The 24,480-nt window shown below is 50.7% G+C and overlaps 1 protein-coding gene across 4 annotated transcripts in view; it reads right to left on the reverse strand.

Annotated features, from left to right (window-relative positions):
• Positions 1 to 2,655: 2,655 nt before the first annotated feature.
• ACAP3 (ArfGAP with coiled-coil, ankyrin repeat and PH domains 3) overlaps positions 2,656 to 24,480 on the reverse strand; it is an 81,818-nt gene continuing 59,993 nt past the window's right edge. Inside the window, exons 11-25 of one of the 4 annotated variants that reach the window (XM_032709084.1) lie at positions 22,132 to 22,244; positions 19,963 to 20,014; positions 19,430 to 19,530; positions 18,905 to 19,016; positions 17,812 to 18,020; positions 17,450 to 17,519; positions 17,222 to 17,316; positions 16,170 to 16,384; positions 15,014 to 15,115; positions 13,841 to 13,948; positions 11,266 to 11,358; positions 10,534 to 10,754; positions 10,304 to 10,413; positions 9,710 to 9,820; positions 2,656 to 8,930 (exon numbers count right to left, since the gene is read on the reverse strand). In XM_032709084.1, coding sequence (XP_032564975.1) covers positions 8,783 to 8,930; positions 9,710 to 9,820; positions 10,304 to 10,413; positions 10,534 to 10,754; positions 11,266 to 11,358; positions 13,841 to 13,948; positions 15,014 to 15,115; positions 16,170 to 16,384; positions 17,222 to 17,316; positions 17,450 to 17,519; positions 17,812 to 18,020; positions 18,905 to 19,016; positions 19,430 to 19,530; positions 19,963 to 20,014; positions 22,132 to 22,244 — 1,860 coding nt within the window. In that variant the 3' untranslated portion in view covers positions 2,656 to 8,782. Of the gene's footprint in view, positions 8,931 to 9,709; positions 9,821 to 10,303; positions 10,414 to 10,533; positions 10,755 to 11,265; positions 11,368 to 13,840; positions 13,949 to 15,013; positions 15,119 to 16,169; positions 16,385 to 17,221; positions 17,317 to 17,449; positions 17,520 to 17,811; positions 18,021 to 18,904; positions 19,017 to 19,429; positions 19,531 to 19,962; positions 20,015 to 22,131; positions 22,245 to 24,480 lie in introns of all 4 variants that reach the window. The other 3 variants (XM_032709083.1, XM_032709086.1, XM_032709085.1) reach the window with 3 other exon arrangements.

The raw sequence follows: 24,480 nt of genomic DNA on the forward strand, positions 1-24,480 counted from the left end.
AGGAACAGGATGCTGCTGCTGAGATGCTTTTAGACTCACCCCAGATGATTTCAAACGAGACTGGCTCTCCCTCAGAGGGCAAAAGGATGAGAAGAAATGGGGTTGATACCTTTTTCAGGTGAAAAAGCATCTGATTTCTGTAGAAGATTAAACAGTGCTGCGTTTTTGTTGCAGCCCATTTATAAACAGAGATGGTTTCATGTTAATATTTGACAGTAACTTATATGTACATAAAAATAACACGTTTATTTTTGATGCTGACATTTGCACAGGAGCATTTTACTCTGTTATATCTTTGTTTATGACTTTATGCAGAAAATGAGAGTTCACAAGAAATCCACAAGCTTTGTTTTGTAACTTTTTTTAGAGAATAAAATGCTCTGACTACAGACTGTGACAAACTGGGGGTTTAGTTTGACTTTGTTTTGCCTTTGATTGATATTTGGGGTCCTTGTTGCCTAATTGTTATTTCTGGAAACATCTTCTTCAAAAGGTCCAGAAGCTTAAATTTATAAGGGCCAAATCATGGGAAGAGTTTTGCTTCCGGACAGGGAGGTGGAATCCTCCCATCCAAGCACCAACATGGTTTTGAAAACCCAGTTTTGCTTGATTTGCTTAATACTGGTCTCAATGCACTAGAAAAAAAATCACTGCATCTTGTAACATAATTTCCAGAAGGAGCCAAGTTTGGGAGAAAGGATCAAATCCTCTGTCCAAAGGTCCCAGCAGGACCAGAGATCAAGTGGTGACATCTTGTCTCGTGGTCAGATTGGGCACAGGAGGGATGTGGTAACACAGAAGACAGGGATGGGGAAAATCTGCTTCCCACCTGCTGGTGCCACCTTTAGTAGGATCCAATGGTTTCTGTGGGAGCCCAGGGACAGGGATCAGGTGTGGAGGGAGCTCAGCTCACTCTCTGCTGAGGGTGGGCACCAATTTTCAGCTTAGCAGGTTCCTCTTTATTACAGAACATCCCTCAGCCGTGCTGCAGTTGGGAAATCACCTCCCAAATTCTGCACTGGGGTCATCCCTCCGTGCCTGTGATGTCAGCCCTGAAATATGTGGAGCTCTCACACCTGAGCTGGGCTTTTCCAAAAAATCAAGGTCCCCAAAGGGGGTCGGTTGTGCTCAGAATCACATGAGCACATTTTCTTCCTATGACATATTCCAATCACATATTTATTCACATGACTGTGAATAAATCCAGTGCCAGCTCCCTGCTCCAGTGCCAGGCTGGGCTCTGCTGGCCCCCAGAGCTCGTTGCTGAAGCAGAACAAGCTGCTGAAGGGCACCAGCAGATAATAACCAGCCCTCTGGGACAGCAAAGCCACAGAGTTCAGGTGTCCCAGTGACGAATCTCCCCGTGCAGGAATGGGTTTTATGCTGCAATTCTGGGGGTAATTAGGCACCAGCATCCCAGCAGTGACATCTTTGCTTCTCCAGCTGCTGCTTGACCGTTCTGAGGCAATTTTGGAGCTGCTGAGCTCATTTTTACCTGGGGGTGAACCCACAGGGGGAGAGATAAGTGAAGGATCCCAGGTATTCAGTGAAGACCTTTAGTCTGTCACACAGAGCTCCTGTGGCCCTTGTTTGACACAGGCAAACGGTGTCACTGTCACCCACAGGCAGCAGGACAGAGAGCTGCTGTCAGGAGCTGGTCATGCTGATAAAATCATGAATATATCCCTTGTGAGATCACCAGTAAAAACATTTGTCCTGGCACCACTGAGCTAAAACCCCAGTGACAAGAACCCTCCTGCTGTGGCAAAGTCCTAGTCTCAGACTAGCATTTAATCCTCATTAACTAAAGGAAAAGAGTCTTTTGGAGAGCTGGGTTTCTGCAGTCATGTTTCAGTCTTGAGTGTGGTTATCCTTGGGAAGTTGTGTGAGGTTTTTTAGCCAGGAAACAGCCAGGGAGGGGCAGTGGGAGTCACTGAGAGGGTGGGACCAAGCCAAGTGTCTCCCAAACCCTGTGCTTATGAATTTACTGGAATATCACACAGTTCTCCTTCCATAAATGCCGTAAAAATTACTGTAATGCTCCTATTTAACTCCTATTTAACTCCTCCACTGAGTTAATGACTCTACCTGGATTCATTAATTGGGATCTATTTGTCCCTCCAGAGGAAAACAGAATTTATCCCACAATTTCCCTTTCTCCATTTGTTTTCCACGCTGGGCAGGACAGATATCACGAGGCCAGGCCAGTCTTGTCTTTTCTCCTTCTTATTTTATTGTTTTCTGCCACAGACACACGGGATGGGAGAGCCCAAGGAGGGGGGAAAGGGTGCAGAAGGGATATTCCCATGGAGTGCAAGGTCTCCTGGGACAGAGTCAGGATCAAGGATTAACTGATTCAGGAATTCAGGAGGCACCAGTGGGTGGGTTGGGGCAGGGGGGTGACCTGAGCCCTGTCAACCTTTACCCCAAAGCAGCCTGAAATCCCATCTTCACAAGACAGGAGTCACAGCAACCCAAACCAGAAATGCAGAGTATTTGTGTGGCATTCCAGGCTACTCAGCTGCCACACAGCTCAGCCTGTGGGCTGCAGAGGGAAAGGGAAACAGGTTAAAAGGGGGTTTTCCAGCTCCAGTTAATACAGGCAGCAAGGCAAGAAACCCTACATCAATAAATCAAGCAAAGGAGGAGGAGGGAAGGGGTTTATCTAGATTTTTATTGACAGTGCTTCAAGAGACCATAGAAGAGAAGGGAAGGGAGGAAGGGGGGGAAAAAAGGTAGACACCACAGCAACAGTTTTAAAATTGTACAAAGATAATAACATAGAGAATATCTGGTTCCATGGTTACAGTTCAGTACAGGCTGTGAAGGGAAAGGGGGGGGGGGAATTAAAAAACCTGTTACAAAGTTGTACCGAAAGCAGGCAAGTGAAGGGAGGAGGTTAATAAGGTTACAGCTTTATTTACAGCAAGTGGCACAGCCCCGGGGCCACCAACCACTCTGAGCAGCTCTGGCCTGGCTACAGGACTCCTTTGTCCCTGCAGGACTCCTTTGTCCCTGTGCTGTTTGGAGAGGAAGGTTTGGGAGCCCCGGGAAGGGGCTGCCAGGAGGGCGACCCCGCGGAAGGAAAGGCTGGAGCAATTCCCGGGATCCAGCACCCCCAGGGTGGGGAATCCACGCCAACACTGCGTGCTGTGGGATGGGTGGAAGTCAACTAAAAGGTCCACAGAGCCATGGACAACCTGAGGGACGCCAGAGGTCACTCCCAGGGGTCACCTACGGGAGCAGGAGGACACGGAACCCAAACGTGCTCTGTCCTGGCCCCCGGGGGGAGGAAGGTGCTCAGTGCTGGGTTTGTGGAGCAAATGCTCCTGCTCCAGAAATCCTCTCTGTCCATCCCAACTGCTGCACTGGGAGCACTCATGGTCCTCCTCATGCCTTGGGAATTCCCTTGGCTCCAACCCTTTGGCTCCTCGTTCCCTCCCCACAACCATTCTCTGCCCTGTCTTCGCACCAGCACAGCTCAGGACGGGTGTAACAGCCCAAATTCCCAGCAGGGTGTAAACCCCAGCCCAAATTCCCAGCAGGCAGACTGCTGCCAGCCCTGTTCCTATGGAAACAGCGCTCCTGTATTTTGGAATCTCAAAAAAAAAAAACCCCAACAAAACAAAACCCCCCAAAACGTGTTTGTCCAGAACTCCCCCTCTCCCTTCTGCTGCTCAGTCCCTCCTTCCCACGCCCCCCTCTCCATGTGACAGCACCACACTCACACACACTTCACAGGGATGTTTGTCACCAGCTAAGCCACGGTTGAATGTCACCTTTCAGCCTGTTTTTGTCTTTGGTTGAAAGCAAGAATGCTCGGGCAGGGAGGGGACACGTGGGCTGGGGACAGCCCAGGGGCCTGGCAGGGACCAGCCACGTCGTGGCCACTGGACAGGGAGTTCATCAGTGCATTTCTTTAGGAGGTCCTGGGGGTTTTTTTTCTTGCATAAATAACGGCCAGTTTTGCTGCTCTGAGATGTTTACTGATCTAGTTCTTCAAAAAAATCATCTGTTCATCTCTCTCTTCAAACCTGCAGGATCATCCACTCGATGGTCTCAGAGGTCTCTTCCAACCTCAGTGATTTTCTTTTACACTCATCACAGCCTCAGCTTCTCCTATCTTTTTTTTTTTTTTTTGTTAAAGACATTCTTTAAGTGCCTTTAAATTCTTCCAGTTCCAGTTTTTTCCCCCCTCAATCCCCCACTGCAGGGACCATCTCAGAGCCAGCAAAATTAAAATAACCTGAGGCTTCCCTGGATGAGAGGGAACACAAGAGGGGATCGTTTCAACTTGCCAGCAACCCTGAACTCATCCCACCTGGAATCAGGGATGTTGTGTGGCAAGACCCCAAAGATTCAAACCTACCTGTCCAGGCACTTGGTTAAAGGGTTGGGTCAAATAAAAGCGAGGACAGGTAGAGAAATATTCACCCAGATGGTCAAAAACTCAAAGGATGATGGTTTGGGCAATGCCTGGCACGTTGCTTTCTAGACAAAGGCAAATCTCCTCATGTTTATCTGTGGTTGCAACCAAGTCACCGTCAGAGAGAGAAAACAAACCTGCCCTCTTTGAAAAGAAACAAGAGTGGGGGGGAAAAAAGAGCAATTCTGGCATTGAGATATCTCAAAACAACACAAATCCAGCTGTACTGGAAGCAGGGAAAGGAGAAAATGTTGGATTTCTGGTTTCCCTGGAGCCTGGTGAGCAAAATTTTCTGTCCAGCTTCCCCACTCTCCCCTGCAAACTTGGAAAGGCACACACACACACCCACACACTCCCCAAGCCAAAAAAAAATAAAAACCAAATCAAAGAAACACAGAAAACATCGAGAAGTGCCTCCTTAGCATGTTTTTTTTTTTTTTCCTGGAGAACTTAATTTTGTTTTGGAAACTGCGGGATGTACTCGAGTGTTGGGTTTATATTTAGAATTTGAAGCATTTGATGCCTCACGATCTGTAAAATGAAAACAGAAGAGAAAGGGGAGGAAAGGGGAGGGGGAAAAGAAAGGAGAATTGTGGGGGGAGGAGGGGGAAAAAAGGCAGGTTTTGAAAAATATTCCCTAACAATGCTACAAAAAAAATCCTGACATTAAATACAGACCAACTGTATTGAATAAAAATTGCACTAGTCCTCTGGGCACATCAATAATAAATTAAATACTTAACAATTTCACTGATTAAAAAAGACAGCACAAAACCCATAACAAAAGAACATAAAACCCCCCAATACTGTAATGTAGGAAAAGTGCACAAAGTTGCTTTATACATTGAATCTAAATAAAGTACCAATACATGTTAAATAGATAAATTGTCTTGCAAGACACTGCTTTCTGCATCAGTATTTACATTTTGCTTTAACTTCATGTACTTCAGCAGTGAGTCTGAGCTTCAAAGGACCGAACTGTACATGATTTTTTTGGATGTTCCCACGAAATAAAAACGACCCAAAGTGGAAGCCACAGTTCTCCCGGGCTTACAGAAAGGATCAGTTTTGTATTTTCTTAACTTCTCCTAAAAAGCTGGGAAAAAAAACCCAATTGGGGTGTTTTAAGTCGCTGTACATGTAAAAAAAACCAAAAAACAACCCATTGCTGGAACAAAGATCCATGAACAGAGCAAGGACCATGGCAGTGGTGAAACAGTTATTTCACTCTGGAGATCTTTGAGGTACCCTGAAGGATGCCAGCTTGGATTCAGCGTGGGAAGGGCACGACTTGAGGGCACATCAGCACCAAAAAAACTGTCTGGATCGATGCAGGTCAGTAAAAAAGGGGATAGGGCTGGAGAGAGGATTCACTGCAGGGAATCTCTCAGCTCCTACCCCAGAAGCAGAGGGAGCTCGTGGCTGGGTGAGGGCTGTGGAGAGCACTCCAAGTGCTCAGGGGGATGGCAGGATGTCACCCTGAGCACAGCACAGTCCTGAAGGGCACTGCTGGGTGGGGGACAGGCTCAGCACCACTGGCCACCAGCAGCCAAGCCCAGCCCAGGACAGGGAGGGCTGCAGGGCTTTGCTCCCCTGTGATTTCCAGCCTGCAGGTTTGCTCCTGGCCACACTCAGGCTGAACTGCAGCACCTCCAGCAGCTGCAGAGCAAAGGGGTGCAGCTGCCAGGGAAGGGAGGGACACACGAGTGAAGGCACCACCCCGCTCTGGGAGAGGAAATAATTGGAACTTGAGGTGGTTTGGATCAGAAAGCAGCCAAATCCCAATGGAAATGAGTGAAAGATGAAGCTCCTCGAGCATGGAAAGTGGTAATCTCTGGATCCTGCATGAGAAACACAGAGGGAAGAGATGCTACACCCTCACACGGGGGGCAGGAGGATGTTTAACCCAGGGCATGGTCAGTGCAAGCTGAGGGGGACCAAGAAGTGGCACTGCCACACACGGGGCATGTCTGCCTGCCTTTGGCATCACTCACCCAGCTCCTGCCTGCAGTGAGCCCTCTCCATCCAGGGGTGACTCCAGAGTCACCCATGGGAGCTACAATCAAGTCCCTGCTCCCAGCTGTCCCCTGAAGCAAGGATTTACACATCCCAGCTCCTCTGAAGTGCAGCAAGGATGGCATTTTATGCCATGCTGCTCTATCCCACACGGGGTCCTGAGTCACTCCTGAGGGTGCCAGAGCTGGGCAGAGGATGAGCAGACCAAGGGATCTGCCCTCTGCCAGCTGCAGGGCCTGTCCTACAGCTTTCACTCAGGGAAAAGTTCAGAGGGAGCACTGCCTGCTCCAAGACCACAGGATAGTTTCAGACCAGGCACTGAGCAGCTAAAAAGGGAGAATTTTCATTTTCCAAGACTGCTGGAAAGAGATTGTTCCTTATTTTGGGAAGCATGAAAGGCCCCGGGGGCAGAGTTTGCACTGCAGAGCCCCCAGGACCATTCCAGACTCAGACACTGGGATCAGAACTGAGCCCTTGGGACTCATCCCAAAGCTCCAACGGGAATGAGAAAGCAACAAGATAAAGATGGACCTCCAGATCCAGATTGCACAGCCAGAAAACTGCTCTGGCTGCAGGAAAACTTGGGACAGCACTTTCCTAAGGAAGCAGGGACTGTCCCTTGAACTGAGAGGACCCTACAAGAGACTGAGTGGAGTTTATTGATCCACCTGCAGCTCTGTGGGTGGACACCGAGTGCTGCTGGTTCAGTCTCTGAGGGCACATTTAGAGCAACAGAAACAAAACCTACAAAGGTTTCCCTTTGTAGGGGTTTGAGCCACTGAGGGGTGAGCAGGGCAGCAGCCAGGCTGCAAAAATTGTGAAGTCAAACGTGCAATGGATGAGAAATAAGCTGATTTTGTATCACTGCTGATGGCATGCAGGAGGACGGGGAAGTCTGCCTGGGATTCTTGCTTTTCTGGCAAGCTCCTGATCCCCTCAAAATCCCAGGACAATCCATAAGGCACTATGGCCTGACCCCAGAGCCAGCAGCCTCGGTGCCCAGGCAGGGGACTGTCACCCACAAGTCCTGACAAACTCTGATGCCAATTGTGGTTGGGGAGGTTGGGAAGAGGCTCTTCCAGCAGCACAGCTCAGCTCCCAGCCAGAGGACACCAGTGGGACCTGTGCTCTGCCAGCCCTCCCAAGACAGGATGACAGAGCTCCAGCAGCTCTGCAGAGACACAGACCATCGACACAGCAACAAAGTGCTCTGAGCAGATCCACATTCCCTCTCTCCAGCCAAGAATAACACGAGGAAAAGGAAAGGAACACCGAGAAGATTCTGCTGGTCACCGGAACCGGGAAACTCCAGAGCCCCTGGGCCAGCTGCTGAGACGCTCCAGCATGCAGGGGGTGAGCACAGAGGGAACACATGCAAGTGGAATTCTCCTTCCCAGGGGTGCTGTCAGAAAATCTGAGGTGACCAGGACACAAACTGAGCTGAAGTCCAACTGCAGGCGTGGCCGTGGCGGGGGCTGGACGTGGCTTCTCTTCCCTGACACAAAGCCCATCGCCGGCGACAAGCTTCTCCCGGCCTCCAAAAAATCAGCACTGCTGCTTCCACAACACTGGGCACTTTGCATCTTGGCCCAGGAAGCAGGGAGCTATGGCTTTGACCAGCTAAACCACTGAGGGCAAAAAAAAACTAAGGGGAGGGTGGCTGGTTTAGTCCTGAGAGCAGTGAAGGTGAGGAGCCGTCGCTCTCAGCCCTACGCCCTCTGTGCCTTCTGGAGCAAAACGTCTCTGCCCCACAGAGCAGCCTGTTCCTGACTCAGAGGTCAGCTCTGAAGTTTTCTAAACTGCTGGTCACGCTGCCAGGACCCAGAGCTCCACGCCAGGATCCCTCCCAGGCCAACTGTGCAGACAAGAACTCAGCGCCCTGAGGCAGAGACGGCTTCGTCTGATCGTGTTCTTGGTGGGTTTCTCCTGATGAGAGAAGGTTTCCTTTTCCTTTTCTCTTTTCTTCTCTTTTTTTTTTGTTTGGTTTGTTTTTTTCTTTTCCTCTTTTTTTTTTTTTTTTTTGTCTCCTTTTATTTTTAATGCTAAACTCGCCTCCCACACTTCTCACACACTCAAGTCCACGTGCCACGGTCTGTAGTCATGCCCTGGGAGTCTCCTACACAAAAAACCAACCATCCAGTAGTCAAGCATGAGAACTTAATGCTTAACAGGAAAAGACCCCCTTTGTCCTTCCTGTGTGCAGCTCAACCTATATGTGCAGGCATCAAAAACAGACCAATCTGCAAGGAACACCAATATACCAAGGATGGGGCTTCTCAGGGCCTCTGGAAAACTTCAGCCCAACTTCAAGACAGCAGAGGGGACACGGGGGAGTTGTCACTAACACTCGTCTATATTAAGGCTGATGAACTCCTGTATGCACTTCCTGTACTGCAGCTCAGTGGGGCTGTTGCTGGGATATTGCCCTGGTTGTCCAAAGGGACCCTCTGCTTCCCGCATTTCCTCGTTCATCCGAGCCAGACGCAGCCTGGAGTGGGACAGAGAGAGCACAAGCAGAGAGAGGTCTGGTTATTCCTTCCCTGGTGGCACTGCTCCTGATCCAAGCTCAGCTATGACCTCTTTTCAGGGTGAATACGAAATAATTTAAAGCAGGGAACTAAAATATCACATTTTTTCGAAGGCCCAGTGCCGTGTCCTTTGCACACCCAATTGGGAGTATACAAGATAATTTAGCTGAGGAGATGCACTGAAGCTAAAAAGATTAACACATCCAGCAGCTTCAGCTTCCAAAAAATACCAAAATTCACACAGATTCACTGGTGGTATTTCCACCGGGGGGTGATTAATTCTAGTGTCTTCCTCTTAAGAAAGATTATGCTGTATTTTCCAGCATATTCTTTCTGATTGTGCATTGGAATGTGTCCCAGTGACCCTCGGGTTTCTGGCAGACCCATTTCTCTCGCAGCCAGAGGTCAAAATTTATTGAGGGCTCAGGAGAGTGCAGTGCTGTGTATTGGGAGAACCAGCAAACAGAACCAGAAGCAGTTCTGGGGCCACTCTAAAGCTTCAGCTGACAGTGAAAAGGCACTGGAACACCAGAGTTATCTCAATCTGTGGGTCCCACTCCAGAGGGGCCGCAGGGGAGCGACACAAGGCTCTGAAAGCGGCACATTTTGCCCTCTGAACTCGCTGTACAGCATCTTAAAGACTCCAAAGGAAAAACCAGGGATGAGCCACCAGTGGCCTGGTGTTTTGAGTGCCAGGCTGGTTGACTCTGTGAGCAGTGGCAGCCCTGGCAGCACTCACAGGGTGACAATGTCTGCGTTGGCCGCCTGCACCGCGATGCTCAGCGGGTCCTGCCCGTCGCCGTCCACCGCGTGCTGGTTGGCCCCTCTCTTCAGGAACAGGCACACCTGGCTGCAGGAGGGACAGGAAGGGACCATCAGAGCAGAAATTCCAGCTCTCCCCACCCCTCAAAGGTGCAGGCAGAGCACGCTGTCCTTCCACAGGCAGGCACAGCTTTGCTTGGGCTGGTGAGAATCGGGAAATGCCGCCGTGGCATGGAGAGAGGAGCGGGTGTGCAGGGACACAGCTACCCCCTATCCATCATCAGGGAGGCAATTATCCATTGGATAATCCTGGGGCAGCCACAGCTTCTCTGGGCAACCTGTGCCAGGGCCTCTCCACCCTCACAGGGAACAATTTCTTCCTCATATCTCGTCTATCCCTCCCCTCTGTCAGGGTTCCCGTTGCTGATATGATATAAAAGCCATGCTTTGCAAACCACCAATTCCCCAAAAACCAGCTCCTGCCCCCACCTCACCCCTGGCTCTTGGTGTTAATGCTGGATCCTGATCCCAGGGGGACGGGGAACGTCCCAGGAAGGTGCAGAGCACTCACCCAGTGTGCCCCAGGTACGTGGCGTGGTGCAGGGGGGCCCGGCCTCGGCTGTCTCTTTGGTTCACATCTGCCCCATTCTGCAGCAGGAATTCACAGGCTATCAAGGAGCCCTGGCAAGGAAAAGAGGAATTTTTGCATATATCCCAGCCAGGAGCACTGGGAGGATGCACAGGGACATACCAGGCTGTGATCAGTGCACTCCAAACTACAGCCAGGACCTCAGAACATACCCCCTTCACAGCTTGGATCAGAGGAGTTTTGTTCTCATCCTCATCGTTCACCCAGTTGATCTCAGCACCGTGGGCGAGTGCTTCTGCCATGAGGGGCAGATTTCGGGCTTGTGCTGCCTTGTAGATCAACAAGCCAGGGTGCAGCTCCCTCAGGTCCTCCAAGTCGGATGCCTCCTGTTCAATCTCTGCCTCTCCGCTGGACTCCTCGGACACCTCGCACTCTGAGAGGCAGGAAAGGATGGAGAGAGATGAGCCAAAAAGCTTCACACTTCCAATTTCTCATGTTCCCTGTTGTTCCTGACACCAGACAGCCCCGACATCCATCCTGCCTTAGCTGCCACCCCAGTTCCCCCTGTGACACCTGATGCCTAAAATCAGAAAAATAATTACCTGGACTATTTTTGAGAATTAAAAGGCAAAAAGCACTTCTTGGCTGTGATTTGCCCACACTGATTGCACAGAAGACACACTTTTACAGTTTTATACCATCATGTGATTACAATATTCAGAATCTGATTATAATATTTGGACTTTACCTGAACTGTTACACCCACTTCCAAAACCATCCCTCCCATAGCACCAACCTCACCACGCCTCTCAAATTTGAGCCTCTGGTCCCAAAAAGACCATCTCTTCACCTTCTTTGTCTTCCTCCTCTTCTCCTCTGGCCCTTCTGGGATGGTTTAAAAGCTTTGACTACTCATCTCGAGGGCTCTGTCCCCTCACACCCACCTTCCTCTGTCACGCTGTCCACCACGGAGCCGAACACCAGGATGTCGGTGCTGCCGTCGGTGCTCCCGCCCAGCCCGCTGTCACTGCTCAGACCTGCGGGGCCAACAGAACACAAACCAAGGCCATTTTAACACCCAGGGCCCTCCAGAACCCGGCCCAGCCGAGACCACGGGGTGGGGACGGGGCTGCGCAGGCCGTCACCCGGGTGCACGAGGGACGGGGCACTGCTCTTCCCACTCAGCCCCCCCGAGGCAAAACTGCAAAGCCTTTATGGTGTCCGTGTGTCCCCAGGCTGCCCTTCATGCAGGGATGCTCCAGCACTGCCCTGGCACTTTGGGCTGCTGAGGGCTGCAATCCATGAGGGACGCCGTGACGGAGGCTGGAGCGGAGCAGCAGCAGAGACAGCTTTGCTTTGCAGCAGGTTTGGGGGGGGTGTCACCAGCAAACAAAGACACCCCTGTGCTTTCACCACTGGGCAGCTCGGTGTCCACTCTATCCCTGCTCTTTCCAGAGCTTTGCACTTGTCACTGGGGCACTTCCTTTGATTGGCCATGGCTGGGCCAGACTGCATCAGCTGTGGGATGTGTATCCTGGGCAAACTCTTAAAGCATCTTCCACCTTCCCTTTGCCCTCAGTGCTTCCCAAATTCCCTGCTTAGCCAGTGAATGTTACAAGAACAGCTGACTGCATCCCAGAAATGGAGTCAGGAATCGTTGAATCGTGGAATGGTTTGGGTTGGAAGGGACCTTAAAGCTTATCAGTCCCATCCCCTGCCATGGGCAGGGACACCTTCCACCAGCCCAGGTTGCTCCAAGCCCCGTCCAGCCTGGCCTTGGACAATCCCAGGGATGGAAGTGAAGAGATGAAGCAACTTGTCCAAGGACACACAATGTGTCAGTGGCAGAGAAACTTTCTCCCTTTCCCAGCTCACACCCAAAAGCAGCCAAGAAAATGACAGGAAGGAAGGAAGAAGCACATCCAAGAATTGCTCCTGCAGGAAAAGGGATGGCACATCACCTTTGTCCTGAGGGATGCCTGGCCAACTTTGGGAATTCTGCCTGGATTCACCTTTTTGCTGCTTTTAACTTCCTGGGCTGGGAGTATTTGTTCTCCAAAAACTCCAGAGGTTTAAGGTCCCATGATCTACCCCAAGGCTGTGATTTAGGAAGGAAAACAAGCCAGGATTGTGGCTGACAAAGTGTTTCTAAAAGAGCTGAGTGGTCTGTGCAAAGAGTAAGAGCAGGAAAGGCTGCAAGAACAACAGATCTGAGCCTTGAAAACCAGGGCAGAACAAGGCACCTGAACCTTAAAGGCTCTTGAACTCCTGGGAGCAGCTACAGCAAAGTCCCAGATAAGGAAAGCAGTCCTGAAATCGTGGATCACGAGGAATCCTTCAGCTCTATCCAAGAGCCAAAGCAGATGAGGAAGCCACAACAGGAAGGGTTTAAAATGGCACATATCACACGTTATCTTTTTTTGGATTTGCTGTCAGAGAAGTGATTGCAGTTTTTAGCAGGAAAAGCAAACACTGCCTGGTGAGAGCGTGCTCTCACCCTGGCACTGCGAGGGAAGTGTGGCTCCAGCAGGGCCACGTGGCTCCAGATTTGCAGCAAGGCAAGAAAGGAGGATCTGGCTCATCTCCCATGGATATTAATACATCAGATTCCCAGTTCTGTTCCCACTGAATCAGTGATAAAATTGCTATTTTTTTTCTATGAGAGCAAGATAAGGCTGTTGAGCCTTAACTCTGGAGTTAACTCCAGGACTTAACTCTGGAGTCCTGCATCTCCCAAGTACTGTTTCTGTTGACTGAGAACACTAAATTCCTTGAAACAGGAATAGCCCAGGCCCTGATTCAGGCAAGCACTAAATCACTTTCTTCTCTGATTTCAAGAGAGAAGGTAGACTTGGAGGAAAAGCCTGTGAGTTTCTGCTGTGCTGACTCAGGACTGCAAATATTGATTGTAAATTCCCACAACAACAAGCAAACGAGCCAGGAAGTTCTAATAAGTCCCCACTCCTGAGCTAAGTACAAAGGACCACATGGCCAGCCTGAGACAGGTGGGGAACACTCAGTTAGTGCTTCCCAGAGTCAAACAGGTTGGAAAAGATCACCCAGTCCAACCCTTTGACCCAACACCAGACCGTGGCACTCGGTGCCACATCCAGTCTTTCCTTAAACACCTCCAGGGATGTTGATTCCACCTCCCTGGGCAGCCCCTTCCAATGCCCAGTCACTCCTTCTGTGTAGAACTTCTTCCCAAAGTCCAGCCTAAACCTCCCCTGGCACAGCTTAAGACCAAGCCCATCTGAGACCCCACCTGTGCAGGGAGAGTCATTCCTTTAAGGAAATAACTGGCAGCCTTAGGAATCCTTTTGCCTTTTGGAAAATCTGCCCCCAGGTAAAAGGAGGAACTCCAGTCACTTGGCTGAAGGCAAAAAAAAAATCCTTTGGGATGTCGGTGTGGAAAGCAGTGAAATTTTGGGGGGGGGGGTGTCTTTTGCTGGCTGTCGGTGTGGAAGCAGTGAAATTTGGGAGTCTCTTTTGCTGCTGGCTGCCAGAGCGTCACCTTACCTCCGTCCAGGAGGAACGGAGAACCGCTCCCACCGGGACCAAGGCCACTGCCACTGCCACTCCAGGGGCCACCTGCGAGCGGGTGCTGCTCAGGGATGTGGCTGGCACCTAGAGGAAGGTGGACGGAACGTGAGGGGAGGTCATCGGCACCAACACAAAAAAAATAAAAAATGAAAAGAAAGGAAAAAAAAAAATAAAGAAAAAGAAAAAGTTGCGTGCGGTGAGGTTGGCTGGAAAAAAAGGGGGAATGGAAAGGAACGAGGGGGACAAATGGGGAAAATGGAAAAAATGGGGGAATGGAAAAAAAAAGAGGGGAAAATGGAAAAAAAAAAGAGGGGAAAATGGAAAAAAAAAAGAGGGGAAAATGGAAAAAAAAAGAGGGGAAAATGGAAAAAAATGGAGTGGAAAAAAATGGGGGAATGGGGGGAAAATGGAAAAAATGGGGAAAAATGGGAAAAAAATGGTGAAAAAATGGGGAAAAACTGGGAAAAAAATGGGGAAAAAGGGAAAAAAATGGGAAAAAAAATGGGGAAAAACTGGGAAAAAAATGGGGAAAAATGGAAAAAATGGGGAAAAATGGAAAAAATGGGAGAAAATGGAAAAAATGGGAGAAAATGAGGGAATGGAAGAAAAATGGGGAAAATGGAAAAAGTGGGGGGAAGTGGGGGGAAGTGGGGGGAAGTGGGGGGAAGTGGGGGGAAGTGGGGGGAAGTGGGGGGAAGTGGGGGGAAGTGGAAAAGGAAGAGGATGGAGAGGAAGGAGAGGAAAGAAAAAAAAAGAAAAAAAAATGAAAAAAATGAAAAAAATTTAAAATTGTAAAAAATTAAAAATTTAAAGAAAAAAAAATGAAAAAAATGAAAAAAGAAAAAATGGGGGAATAAAAAGAAAAAATGAAAACCAGAAAAATAAAAGCCAATGGAACGCACAGCCTGGGAGCAGAAGATGTCGGGAACAAAAAAAAAAAAACTCCCATCCACCAGAATGCAAACATCGGGGACTGACTGGAGAGTGGATTCAAATCGGTGCAATTAAAGAGCAACGGGCTGGAGTTTGTGCAAGTAACTCCTCATCAGTGCCAAAATATTCACCCTCTGCTCTGAGGGCAAGGCTTGGGGTGTGGGCAGTGCCCGGGCCCTGGAAGAGCTGCCAGAGGGACACTTGGTGGGCACTTACTGCGAGGGCCGGAGCCGGCGCCGGTGTCGAAGTAGGAGAAGAGGGAATCCAGCTCGTCGGGGCAGAACAGGGAATCCCGGCGGAACTTCCTCTCCAGGGTGGCTGCTGTTCCACACAGAGACAGTTTGGGATTTCCAGTTAACAGCATGTAAATGAGAGCCAGTTCTACAGCTGTATTTGCACGGGCTGAGCACACCCAGTGCCCCCCTACACCAAAATATCACACACTGCTGACCAAACGTGGGGATCCACTGCAAACCAACCATCCTACGGGGTGACCTGCTGCAAACCAACCATCCATGAGTGCTGATCCACTGCAAACCAACTATCCCAGGCAAACCAACCATCCCTGAGTGCTGATCCACTGCAAACCAACCATCCCAGGGTGGTGATCTGCTGCAAACCAACCATCCCAGGGTGGTGATCTGCTGCAAACCAACCATCCCAGGGTGGTGATCTGCTGCAAACCAACCATCCCTGAGTGCTGATCCACTGCAAACCAACCATCCCAGGGGGTGATCTTCTGCAAACCAACCATCCCAGGGGGTGATCTGCTGCAAACCAACCATCCCAGGGGGTGATCTGCTGCAAACCAACCATCCCAGGGGGTGATCTGCTGCAAACCAACCATCCCAGGGGGCTGATCCGCTGCAAACCAACCATCCCTGAGTGCTGATCCACTGCAAACCAACCATCCCAGGGGGCTGATCCACTGCAAACCAACCATCCCAGGGGGCTGATCCACTGCAAACCAACCATCCCAGGGGGCTGATCCACTGCAAACCAACCACCCCAGGGGGCTGATCCACTGCAAACCAACCATCCCAGGGGGCTGATCCACTGCAAACCTACTCATCCCAGAGCACCCTGAGCAGCCAGAACCCTTCCTAAGCGTGGCCTCTCTTACAGGCCAGGCAGCTAAAAATAAAATTATTTGAGACTCATTAAAAAGCAGGAACACGAAAGAAAACCCACAAAGTGGAACAACCTCCTCCTTTAGCCACGAGAAGCTCCTTAAACAGATGGCAAACGTCAGGAAACGGGTTTACAAACCCGCGTCAACGCGTGCAGAAGCATTTTGGGTTACACCCAGGGCAGGTCTGCAGCGAGCCTGGGGCCACAGGCTGGCACCGGGAGAGCACAGGGATGTTCCCACCTGAGGACAGCAGGGCTGGGGAGGCATTCCCTGCCTCGTGCCGGTACTTCCTCCGAGCTGTGGGTGCTTTCGTGGCGCTGTTGTGCCTCTGGCACTTCTTGACGCACCAGCGCCGAGGCTTCCGCTCGTTCTCCGCCAGAGCCTCCCCGCTCGGCAGCTTCTTCAGGAATTTCTTCTCCACGTACTTCACCTTGATCCAGGCCTCCTTGTCCTGCCTGAGGGAAGGCACAGAGCCGTGCACAGAGTCACGATTTTGTCAGCCTAAAAATTCAGGTCTCTCAAAGCTAAAAAGCATCTCCTCTTTCAAGGCACAGCTACCAACCCATTACATGAATGACTTCACCAGAAAATAGTTCAGGATGTTCAAGTTATGAGCTTCTGAGCTCGATGCTTCTTGGCATTCAGATAGTTTTAACCTTGCCATTATTTTTTTCCTTATTTCTTGTTTGCTGAAAGAAATAAACTGAATATTTTGCTGCTACTTTGTTTTGTCAAATAGAGTTTGTGAGTAGTGCTTGCAGAGTTGCCTACAGCAGTGATCTTTTTTCCTCAGAAGGTTTGTTATCATTTAATGTCATTTAGGAACTGCTGAAGTCCAGGTGGTTACTTAGAAAATTTCACATATTTTTTTTATGACTGTATCTTTGCCCTAATAAAAGGGGGTGGCTTTGTCTCTTGAATGCATTTGCCCTTATAACATTTTTGTGATTTTTGAAAAAAGAAAGGGGTGCAGCTGAGAGTGGAGTGTGAGATGTTCAGCCCCAGGCACCACCACGTGCTTCAGGTCTCAGAGCAGGTGTAACCCAGGGGTAAACCCAGCCAGTCCTGGTTTCCAGCACGTTTCACCAGGGCTGGGAATGACCCCCAGGCCTTTGGGAGGCTCAAGCTCAGGGGAGCTCCAGAGAGACTGAGCTGGGGTAGGTGTACCTGAGGTGTTTGGAGCCCTCTTGCTCTGACCTTCTGGGGAGTTTGGGGTACTGGGTTTGCAGTGTGGATGGAAGGATGGATGGATGGATGGCTTCCCACAGGACAGTGTGTGCCCCCAGACTCACCTGGAGCTCCCTGCTGTTGGTTTCTTGAGTCCCAGCTCTTCACACTGTGCCTCGTAAATCTGATTCATGGTGCTGTTCCCCAGCTCACACATCAGCTGCAATTCCACAGGGAATGAATTAAATCCCCAGGTGAGGAGTTACCTTCCTTCTAGTCTATCCTGCCACCAAACAACCCTCCCTCCATGCCCACCATTCATCCATCTCTTGCTGTTAAATTCCAACACTCACCTTCAGTAACTCTGGCTCCCAGGAATCCAGTGTGAGGGACCTGACCTTGGAGCAGTGAACACCCAGGCTCCTGTTCATCCAAGAGGAAGAAAACCAAAGTGGTTACATGCCTCAAAACAGAACTTCTCATGCATGTTCAGATGAGCAAGATTGGTCAGGTTCTTATTTATCTTCTACACAGATGCAGAGTGTTGTGCATATGCCAACACAGATGTACCTGCACACACAGGTACCTCAGCAAGCAATTACTTTTGAATTTATCTGCACAAGCATTTTAGTCAGTGGTAATTCCAGCTCCCCCCTTTTCCCCAGGAGCCTGCAATCCCTGCCTGGCTCACCCAGAGCACACACACGTGCAGTACCTGTGGATCCCTGAGCACTCAATGCACAGCAGAATGCCCAGGTTGATACTGGCCCAGCGAGGGTCTGGCTGCCCACAGTCACAGCACTGGTCATTTCCAGGGATGCTCTGCACTCTCTGCAGGATGGTCTCCCCCTTCCCACTGCGCTCCCGGGAGTCGGTGGCGGAGTCGATGCTGCTCGTGGAGGGGGAGGCAGTTCGGTCCAGTCTCTGCAGGGAAAAAGGGTTAGAATCATAGAATCATAGAATCACAGAATCACAGAATCAGCTGGGTTGGAAGGGACCTCCAAGATTATCAAGTCCAACCCTTGATCCAACCCCGCTGTGGTTCCCAGCCCATGGCACTGATGCCACATCCAGTCTCTTCCTAAAAACCTCCAGGGATGGAGAATCCACCACTTCCCTGGGCAGCCCATTCCAATGGCTGAGCACCCTCCCTGCAAAGAAATTCTTCCTTATCTCCAGCCTAACCCTCCCCTGGCATTGCTGAAGACCGAGCCCTTTGTCTTGCTGAGAGTTACCTGGGAAAAGAGACCAACCCCCCCCCGGCTCCCCCCTCCTGTCAGGGAGTTGCAGAGAGTGAGGAGGTCTCCCCTGAGCCTCCTCTTCTCCAGGCTGAACAGCCCCAGCTCCCTCAGCCTCTCCTCACAGCACTTGTGCTCCAGTCCCTTCCCCAGCCTTGTTGCTCTTCTCTGGACCTGCTCCAGGACCTCAATGTCCTTCCTGAGCTGAGGGGCCCAGGACTGGACACAGCACTCCAGGGGTGGCCTCACCAGTGCTGAGTCCAGGGGCAGAACCACTTCCCTGGCCCTGTTGGTCACACTGTTCCTGATCCAGACCAGGATCCATTAGCCTTCTTGGCCACCTGGACACTCTGGCTCACGTTCAGCTTCCTGTCAATCCCAACTCCCAGCTCCCTCTCTGGCTGCTCTCCAGCCACTCTGTCCCCAGCCTGTAGCACTGCATGGGGATCAAGGACTCTGCAAAGCTCTGTGGAATGAACCAGGCTTTGCCCAGCAGAGGCACTGACAGAAGAACAAACTTGTGCTAATTCCAGAAGGGAAGGGGGTAATGAGGGATGTTTCCTCCCTCACCTCGATGTAGTAGCTGTCCGGACTCTCCCGGTAGGCAGAGGCAATGCTGGCCTGCACTGCCTGGATCCAGGCCTGGCGCAGCTTCTCCGAGTCAGCCTGCAGCATGCAGCTCCTGGAAAGGCAGGGGAGCAGTTGGAAAGAGCAAAAGGAAGTTTTGGTCAAGACTGTTCCCCTTCTTCCTCAGCCCAGACATCCCAGCGCAGGCAGCGAAGGGGCAAAAATTAATCCTACAAGTTTGCACTGGCAGGGCTGTTCCCTCTTCAAACACTGACAGCTGCACTGCCTAGATGTATATTAGGTATAGTATATAATATATAACATATAATTTGCCTTATGTAATGTATCAGCTGGAATCCATGAGCTAGATTCAGTTATGCTGGTGTCTGACAAACTTCCCAGGGACCCTGGAGCACAGGCGACGGCATCTCCCAGCCACAATTTAACATTTAACATAATCCCATCTCTTGCAGCTCCGTGCACAGCCCAGCTCCCACAAGGATGGCCTGGGGAAGCCACCAAACTCACTTGGTAGGTGAGACCACCTCGAAGCAGAACCTCCTCTCTATGTCTTCACAGGGCTTGACGGTGCAGAGCCGCAGGTCCTCCACCACCACCGTCAGCACATCCTGCAAGGGGGAGAACAGGGGCCTTGAGGGCTCCTGAATCCCTGTCACAGCCCAGAAAACTCCTTCCCAAACCCTGCTGTTGGCACATAGTGCAGAGAGGGCAGAGCCAGCCCAGCCCAGCCCTCCAGGGCTGTGGGAAGGGGTTATATGGAATTAAAGCACAGGGCAGGTTTGCTGGAGACCCCACCAACTTCCTCAGCTGAACAGGAGTGTTTAATCTAAATAAACATTTATTTAACAAACCCCCATCTGCTGACACTTCACTCTCAGCACAGTCTAACCTTGGAGCACAAGGCTTGCTGTCCCTCTGATCCAAATCTCCTCCCTGCTCCTTCCACCCCACTCCCCACCACGGAGCAGGAGTCCCCAGCAAAGCAGGACACCAGAGCAGTTGGCTGATCCCCTGGGGTCATCTGGGGCAGCCTCACTGACCTTTAGCTTTTTCTGGTACACCAGCTGGCTGTTCTGTATGGAGAACCACCTCCTGAGGGAAGACAGACAGACAGGCAGACATCAGGACAGGCAAACTGCAGAGCTACACAGACCCAGCTTGTGGCAGAGCAGGATATTTCCATTTATATCTCCTTTTAAAAGGAGGATAATTTATTTAGCAACCTGATCACCTTCATGGAGGGCAAAGGAAGCCACGACCACCACGAAGTTTTCAGGAAGAAGGTTCTGGAACACCTGAGCAGCAGGGGGTTACTGAGAGCATGTATGACATAGTCTGCTGGCAAAAGAATGAGGGGAAAATGAGATGAGACAGGATTCCCTTTCTTTTGTCACGGCTGAAATATTAAACTGATAAAAGAGAACAAAAGGACTTGATGTGTCTGTGCAGAAATGGGAAAATACAGGTGACTGGAGGCCATCCCATCCACCTGGGAGCACTCTGGGCTGCTGTGACAGCTGCAGGCTCTGCTCAGCTCCTCAGTGTGATCCTTGTGGGTCCATCCCAGCCCAGGATATTCTGAGATTCCATGAGGATTTTGCTGCTCCCGTGAGGGGGAGGCTCTGCCGGAGGGGCTGAGCTCAGTGAGGAGGTGATGAGTGGGCTCCAGGAGCTGGGAATAGCTGAGCTGTGGGCAGAACTGGCTGAGGGTGGGTGGGATTGAAGAGATGGATATAGCTGTGGGGAGGCTGCTGCCTCTGTGTGACCGGGTTGTAGGAGGATAACTGGGATTTGGGGGCACGGAAAACTTGGAGCCCTTGACGCCGACGTTACTTCAGATATCAGAAAAACAAAGTCCCAGAGGGGCATTTTCCCTCCAAGGTGAGTGCCCTTTGGAGTGACCCATGAATTCACAGCCAGGGGAGCTGCCAGGAGGAGAAGGGAATTGCCTGGAATTGTTCCTCTCCATCCCAAAAGCCAAGCACAGGTCTTGGCATTAACCTGCCAGGCTTTGGAAGGACATTCTGCTGCACAGAAACACGTGGGGTCAGGGAAAGCAGCCACACTATGGACCAAGGCTGGACTCTGCTCAGGGGCCACCAAGCAGGGAATCCTAAAAAGGTGATAAAAATTCAGCTAAGACCCCTTCCCAGAGCACTGAACTCGAACACTGCTGCACTGGTTCCTCCAAGTACAAACTTAGTCCTTGACTGTCAGGGGACCAGAGAGCCTGAGGGCTAAGAAATCACCCCAAATTTGTCTGGAATCTCCTCAGCACTCAGGGAAGCTTCAAAGAGAAGGAGCTGCTTATCTAGCCAATTCAGAAATCTTTAATAATTCCAAGTCTTTTTTTCCATGCAAATACAGGCAGTTTCTGTGCATACCACAAACTGTTCACTGAAGCTTTTAGTGCTTATTTATTCCAAAGCCTAACAGCAGCACATTCCAGTATCCTCTGCATGCATCCCACAGCCAAGTAAAAGATCTCTTAATATTCTATCATTTCCCTGTTATGTGAGAGGAGGAAATGTAGGTCAGACCAGCATTGATCTCATACATTAGAAACCCACTGGAAGGGTTTGAATCCTTTTGTACAACCGTCTATGAAACCCACTGACTGTCTCAAGGGAAAACTAAACATAGAAATATCGACCAGGGGGAGAACATGAAACCTTTTCTTCCACTTTCCAAGGTCTCTGGCAGGTGCAGAGGCTCCTGGCTGGTGCAGGAGGCAGATGAGCCAGGCATTCCCAGGGAGCTATCAGATGAAATATGGATAAATTATTAAGAGCAGGGTCAGGGCACTGAAAGCCATTTCTGAGCTCCTGGCAGCACACTTGATATTTCCACTCTCACATATGTCCCTGTCCCAAAACAGGCAGGTTTGACACTCCTGGCACGTCCTGCTGGGTTCTGGTGTCTCTCTTAATTGTTATAAATGGGCAGCTTTCCCAGGGCAAGCCTTGAGCTGCACTGTGCCCTCTCCTCCCTGAGAGAAACCTGCTCCTTCTCCCATCGTGGAAGGCACTAAAACTGCAGAAACTCTCAAACCAACCTCATTTTTACTATTTTAACTACTCAGCTTTTAACTACTTGGTTCAGAATCCTTCCAGTGATGGTAACAGTCAGCCAGAGCTCACTAAAAGGGAGCTGTGTTCCTGTGTAGAGTCTCAGCCCAAATATCCAATGGAATATGGGTTCTTGCTCACCTATTCCATGTTTTGAAAGCATTGCTGGCTCTCTTGAAGAGGTAACCTTCCATCACCACTCCATTTGGGGCATCCACATTGAACTCCACCTTCGAGTCATCATAGGAGAAGTCCTGGAAAACAGAGAGAGCCTGAGCCTCTGGCATGGCTGCATTCCTGGGGCCATCTGGATCATCTCTAGGTGGAGATGAGTCTGATCAAACCATCAGGAAGAGAAAAACATCTGTCAGAACCTCGAGGTTCAGGCAGAGCTGCCTGTCACAGCACATCCTCTGCCTTCGTGGGCTGCAGCCACGGAGAGCAGTCAGGAATTATCCCCATTCCAGTGAGTTTATCCATCCCTGCTGTTTGCAGGAAGGCACTGGACACGCTGCATTTTGCTCCTCTGGTAGCTGGTAAGGAGGAAGGCAGGTGAGGGCTAAAAACTCCCAATATTTGGGTCAGCCTACAGTGGGAAATAAAGCACGAGGTGCTTTTCACTGGCCAAGTGAGGCAGCAAAGCTGCTGCCAGCCCTCTGTGCTGCAAGGGGCCAGGAGGAGAACAAACTCCAGCCTTTCCACACAAGGAATGATTTCTGGAGGGGCAGAGTTATCAATGCCATGCTCATGAGCTATCCTCAGATGCCATCTCCAGCCTGCACCCGCTCCCTGCTCCATGCTGTGCCACCAGTCAGAGCTGATTTGTCAGCTTGGCACCGACTCACCAGGGAGAGCTCATGGCTTCTGACAGCTGACACAGAGCAGAGGGAACAGCAGCTGCTCTCCAGAACGTGGGATCTGCCTCCCTGGGCCATGGGCTGCCTCCTTCCCAGGAGAAACTGGGTCATGGAACAGCAACAACTTCCCCTCCAACCTGGGGAACCGAGGCACGTTGTGCTCACTGATTGCACCCTAATCATCCACCCCACCCACACCTCCCTCTCTCCAGAGCAAATATTTCCCCCTGTGCACCTCGGTTCAAAGCCACAGCAGTGAAAACAGCCCCATCAGCTGCCTCCCCTGGCTCAGCAGACCCCGGTGATGCCGTGTTGCCAGGCAACATCCACTTGGCTCTCATTAAGATGAGTTATTTCCACGCTCAGAGAGATGCAAACGTGCCTGGGAGGTGTCAGGACGGGAATAACACTGATCCAGAAAGAGCAGATCCAATGGGACAGGCCACAGTGACTCCTTGGAAAGGCAGCATGATGCCCAATTAGCCACTGGAAACTGCTGCAAGGCACCCAATTAAGAGGGCTCTGCTCAGCCCCGAATTTTCTTGCCCTAAGAGGGTGAATCCCACAGGGCTCCTCTTCTGCAGATGTCTTTCATGTCCATGTTGCAAACAAAGGCTGGAGGGAATTTTCCTCCAACTCATGGATATTTCAACGTGTGATTTTTTGCAGAGCTGCTCCAAAGTGACAATTCTGTGTATTTGATGACAATCTGCACTGATTTATGATAAATAATGCAAACAGCCGAAAATCTGGACCTTGATGAAGAGTGGGGGGCGAAATGCTTCCAAAAAACATCTTAAAAATGACCATTTAGCTGTGCCTCACTCACCTTGTGGAATTGGGGGGAAAAAAATCAGGGGGAGGGTCTAATTCTAATCTCCTGACTTCTTCAGCTGCCCTTATCAAGCAGAGTGGTGGTAAGGAGGATCTGCTGCTGGGGAGTGCAGGAGGAACAGATGGGCCACCTACGTCAGTGTGGGGTAAATCCACTGAAAAGCAGTGGAGTCAAGCCAGGTGTGAATTTAACCTCATTTAAGCTGGATTGGAGCACACCTCTACAAATTAAACGGCTGGAGCTGCACAGCTGAAGGCACATGGAGCTGTTCCCTGCCTTTGAAGGAGCTCTGACCCACCCCAAGGCCAGTTTGAGAAGGTTACACCCAAACCCACCAAGGGTACCCACAGCTGGGATGACTCAGCCGAGGTCCCCGGGCCAAATTCTGCTCATATTTCTGCTGCTGGGAGTCCTGAGCAACCCCAGTGCTACCAACAGGACTCCTGGAGGGCAGCTGAGGGCAGAACAGTCACCAGGGCTGGAGGTTGGATTTGTGAAGCGAGTCCACATCAAGGGAGAGAGCTGAGGGAGAAGGACCAGCCTGCCCATCACCCCCAGGCACGAGGCCTCAGGGCCACTTTGTTCCATTCCACTGCTCTGGGCTTAAAAGACCTTGAAGTCTTTGCTACAAAGTCATTGGGAGTGTTGAAAGCCAAAGGAAGGGAAAGCAGAGGGTGAGGAAAATCCAGAATTTAGGCCCATGATCGATATGATTTCTCCTTTCTCAGCCAGGCAAAGGGGCAGAGATGGCTCAGAAAGGCAAAGCCAAGGCAAGTGCACTTGTGAAACCTCCAGCAC

This window comes from Chiroxiphia lanceolata, chromosome 22 (assembly GCF_009829145.1).
Source record: "Chiroxiphia lanceolata isolate bChiLan1 chromosome 22, bChiLan1.pri, whole genome shotgun sequence".
NCBI classification, from domain to species: Eukaryota; Metazoa; Chordata; class Aves; order Passeriformes; family Pipridae; genus Chiroxiphia; species Chiroxiphia lanceolata.